Source organism: Sinocyclocheilus anshuiensis, unplaced genomic scaffold (genome assembly GCF_001515605.1).
Source record: "Sinocyclocheilus anshuiensis isolate Anshui unplaced genomic scaffold, SAMN03320099.WGS_v1.1 scaffold140, whole genome shotgun sequence".
NCBI lineage: Eukaryota > Metazoa > Chordata > Actinopteri > Cypriniformes > Cyprinidae > Sinocyclocheilus > Sinocyclocheilus anshuiensis.
In genome coordinates, this window is record NW_015554147.1 from 864,110 (window position 1) to 869,037 (window position 4,928).

At 43.7% G+C, this 4,928-nt stretch overlaps 1 protein-coding gene across 2 annotated transcripts in view; it reads right to left on the reverse strand.

The window, feature by feature from the left end:
* LOC107670640 (cell adhesion molecule-related/down-regulated by oncogenes-like) overlaps positions 1-4,928 on the reverse strand; it is a 49,378-nt gene that overhangs the window by 6,108 nt on the left and 38,342 nt on the right. For both annotated transcript variants that reach the window (XM_016463314.1, XM_016463313.1), the window contains 2 exons: positions 3,741-3,863; positions 805-996 (listed from right to left, as the gene is read on the reverse strand). In XM_016463314.1, coding sequence (XP_016318800.1) covers positions 805-996; positions 3,741-3,863 — 315 coding nt within the window. The remainder of the gene's footprint in view (positions 1-804; positions 997-3,740; positions 3,864-4,928) is intronic.

Consider the following 4,928-nt stretch of genomic DNA (forward strand, 5'->3'; position numbering starts at 1 on the left):
TGTAAATTGAAAAAACTATTTTTTTTTTTTTTGAAAATATTAACACACAAAACATAACTACACTAATAAATTAGTCAAAATGTCAATATTGCATCAAAAATGCTGAAGAAAAAGCACAAATATGAAATTATAATGCTTTTGCCAAACACACGTGATAAAACCAACTAGTAGCGAACTCCGGTTCGCTACTAGTTGGTTCGCTACTAGTTGGTTTTATCACGTGTGTTTGGATATGCAGGATAATCATACGTGTGTGTGATTAAAGTTAGCAGGCCCATGTGTGGCCTATTTCAGGGGGATGTGTGTCTGTGTTACTACTTATACACACCGCTGTGGCCAGCACTGTTTATTCTGTTACTCAATCTCATTGAGAGTGGAAGAGAGAGAGAAAAAAGACAGAAAGAAAGAAAACTTCAAAGGGCCGGCTGTCGAGGAGAGGCAATGAAAACCAGGCCTGGATCAGGAGGTGAACTAACTCAATTTCATAAAGAATTTATTGACATAACATAACCTCTCTTAACCTTACAGAAATACTACATAAACTAAAACAAACAGAGCTGCTGGTCTCATTACTACATATCTAAATATAATAATAACAGTAGCAAAAGAAAATTATACATGTTCCACCATAAAAATATACACCTTTAAAAAACATTGTAATGATTTTTGAACACTACAATGATGGAAATTCAATAGTTTTCTTAGTAATCATTCAGTACTTTGGTTCCCAGTTGGCCCCAACAAGCATATGGACAAAAATACCTAAACCTAGACCAGGAAGTAAACAGGAAGTGTGGCACTTACTATGCAGACTGTTCTGCTGACGGTTCCTCCACAAGCACATGACGATGAAAACCAGCAGAATGAGCACCATGACGCCCAGAACACAGCCCACGATCAGGTAGAGCAGGCCGCCCGGCTGGCTGGGTGTATCTACGGGGTAAAATCCTGGAGGGGTTATGGGGCGCTGGCTGGGCACACCTGGAGGCTGACGGGCTGAAGGGAAAGAAGTAGAAGAAAGTGACTTTAAAGGGATGAAACATCTGGATGTCTTTCAAGAGAATATGTCACAAGCTCTACATTTATTGGTTAGTGATTTAGTGTTTTTTTTTTTACATTTACAGAAAGAAATGCTGCTTTGCCCATGCAAAATTCACTGACACGATACTTAAAGTATACTTCGGTTTTTACACATATGCCTGGGTATGTGTACAGTGTGCAATGCAAATTTTGCTATCAGCACAGTACGTGCATAATGTAAAATGGAGTCTACTTTGAAAGGCTATGTGTTCGAATATAAGTTCTTTGGACTTTTTTTGAGTGTTTTTGGTTACTAAGGAGTTGCTATGTGGTTGCTAAGATGTTTGAAGTGTTTTAGTGCACTCCTATACAGTTGCATATAGCATATTGCTATAGAGTGCAACAGTTGGAAGTTAACTGTTCAAGTAAAAATGTAATTCATTTACTTCAAAAGGGAATTGTGACGAGTGGGGCGGGGCCGAGAGCCGTGGGAACGGAGTGAGGCCGGTGGAGTAAGTGATAATGCACGACACCTGTGCCACTCACAGGTCTCAAGTCCCACGGAGGAGCTCCGGAAGGATAAAAGGATGAGTGACGAAAGTGCAAGATGAGAGAGGACCAGGCCTGGACTTTATTTTGTGTTTTGGTTCTGTTTGTGCACGGCAGTTGTCCGTGAGGGGCTGTTGCGCTATTTTGTGTTTGTTTATTTTATTATTCAATTATGTTTGAATGTTCGCAGGTTCCCGCCTCCTCCTTCCCGATCTACGAACGTTGTTACATTGGTGCCGAAACCCGGGAGGAAGGAGGGATACGCTGCCAGAGATCCCTCGCCGCTGTGGTGAATCCGCGGTGCCATCGAGCATGGCGGAGCAGTCTGCCGCCATGGATGCTAGAGGCGGTGGGCTGGAGTGAGTTGCCGGGGGGGCCGACAAACTCGCTGCCGGCCGCCTGGGATGTGGAGGGACGGCTGCCGTCCGTGAGGGAGCGGAGGAGTCGCCGCCGTTCGCCTGAGGCCGGAGCCTGCTGCCATCCGCCATGATGGGGAGGAGCAGGGAACGGCGGACTCCTGCCGGCTGCCCCGAACCCGGAGGAGCCATCGCCGTCCACCGTGGGCCATCCAGTGCCGCCGCCAGGCATCGCGTAAGAGTTTACCCAGCTGGTGGAGGGCCGAGCGGCAGTGTGTCTGGGAACCGCAACAAGATTTTTTTTTTCTCTCTCCCCTCTCTCATCTCTGTCTCTCCTTATACTTCCGTCTCCTTGTCTCTTGCCTCGTCTGTCTGTCCTTACCCCCAGGTACGCCGCGGCCGCCGTGATCGGCTCCCCCGGCGGGAGAGGGGGGAGTAGAGTGCAGTCTCGGGAGTACCCCCCGGCCTGCGAGGGGCAATGGGGGTATGTGACGAGTGGGGCGGGGCCGAGAGCCGTGGGAACGGAGTGAGGCCGGTGGAGTAAGTGATAATGCAAGACACCTGCACCACTCACCGGTCTCGAATCCCACGGAGGAGCTCCGGAAGAATAAAAAGAGGAGTGACGACAGTGCAAGACGAGAGAGGACCAGGCCTGGACTTTATTTTGTGTTTTGGTTCTGTTTGTGCGCGGCAGTCGTCCGTGAAGGGCTGTCGCGCTATTTTGTGTTTGTTTATTTTATTATTAAATTATGTTTGAATGTTCGCCGGTTCTGGCCTCCTTCTTCCCGATCTACGAACGTTGTTACAGGAATGATTTTGAATGATAATTTTTAAACGTTTAAAGGCTGAGCTATGAGGTTGAGCTACGAGGTTGTTAATGAGTTGTTAATCAATGGTATATGCTTTTGTCGAAGCCATCAGCCCACGCAAAAGACTGCGAATTACGTAGAGTCAGTTTCCATGCGTTCTCAAACTACATATAATTTGCATGCATAACATTCATCTTTTGCAATAAAATATGCTATTTCTATATAAATAACACCTTTAAATCAACAGATTTCCACTGTTTTTTTAATTCAGTTATGTTATTCACAATGCTTTATTGATTTGTAGCTCTCTCTCATTAAAGCCATTAAGCACACAGCCTTGTACCTTTGTCTTTTTGTCCAATTTTCAAATATTTTTTGCTTCAGATCAGAGTTCTGTAATGTTCTGTTTCACCTCGTGGCCGGTTGGTTTAGTTCATAGCTTATAACTCTGAAAGAAAGACTTTTTAAAAATCCCTACAGGAAAAAAAATGAATGGTAAAAATGCTTACAGATAAAAAGTTGCTGAAAAGTGGGCAGCACTGTTGCACTCTATATTTGCTCCTCAACAAGCAGCACAATTTGATTAATCATTCATGTCTGTAGATAAATTATGCACCGTTTAATACTAACACTCTAAAACTTGGGATTAGGGGTTTGTTCAAATCTCTAACCCAAGTATAAGCAATAATAAAGCACCACTAACAAGTGCTGACACATAACAATGCAACTGTTGTCAGTCTCAAAGCTTGCGGCAGCAGCCGGTCTGTTTGCACTCCATGATTTTTATTTGCTCTGGCTGTGAATGACGCTCTGGTTTGATTTCAACAGTGCTGCATTAGGGCAGTTATCAGGGAATGATGTCAAGGAGACGCAGCACAATGTCTCTCTTTTTCTAGCTTCTAATAAAATGATAGCTCGCTTTCCTCTGTCATTACCACAGGGGCTTTATGGGTTCCTGTCTACATGTTAAATATAGCATTCCTGTGATGGTACTTCAGCCTCTCACCTTTGGTCTCGCAGATCATGACGTTACTATATTCACTCTCGCCGCCGTCATTAAAGCACTGCATCTTGATGTCATAGGATGTCTCAGGTTGGAGCTGACCAATCAAATGCCAGAATTTGAAGCCTAGGGGAAGGAGGTGGGAAAAGGAAGGCAATGAGAGAGACTACTGAATGAGAAGGGCTTTTCTCAAAGCACATGTTGTTCTCTCCAAACCGCAATTCATTTGCTCAATCTCATTTTTCTCTCTCGCACACACACACTCTCGCTCTCTTATTCTCACAGTCTCCCAGAAGGATTCAGACAGTTGCTTTGCTGCAGACAGGCTCCTTATAAGGCAGCTTAACGTTTGTTCTGGCCTGGCTCCAGCATTCCCACTGAACACACTCAGGGCCCTGTGTACACACATACACACACACACACACACACACACACATCGTAGCAGCCGCTCTCCACAGTCACTCATGTATGTTGAGAGCCAGATCTCTAATTACAGTTTGTGCCACAATATTTTATTTGTGTGCTCATTTCTCTTTTTAATACAGCGAAGGCATGGTGTACACTAAACGACCAGCTGCTGTACTGCATAATGAGAGAGCAAAACACAAAACACACACTTACAGACTCGCACACACATGAAAAAAGCATCACAGGCTTTTAAGTGCAGTTTTTTTCCCTGCACACATGATATATCAGTGTTTCCTGCACCACTGTTCAGCGCCGCTGCTGAATCAAATGTGACATGGCAAAAGAAATGATATATAAATTGTGAGTTTGCAGTCTGAATTGAATGTGATGAGATAAAAAAGCACAACCAAATAATACAAATAAATACAAATGTCTTCTATTGTGTTGTCTTTACTGGCTATTCACAAAAATAAACATATAGCAAAGCCAGTGCAGTCTGATTCAGGAACAAATGACTCTTATGAACCAATTCTTGTAAAGAATTGGTCAAAAATACTTACAAACTTCACAAGGTTTGAATCAGTCTAACGAATTTATTGTAAGCGGTTACATCTGATTTTTAAAAACGTGGTTTGTTATATTTGGTATTTTAACAAAAAAAATTTAAAATCTGTTACTAAAAAGGACTGTTTTCTTTACAATGCATTGGTGGGGTCTGACCCCCTTAAAGAAGGCTTGATCCCCCCGATGGACGTCAAAACTAGATGTGGGGGGGGGGGCAGA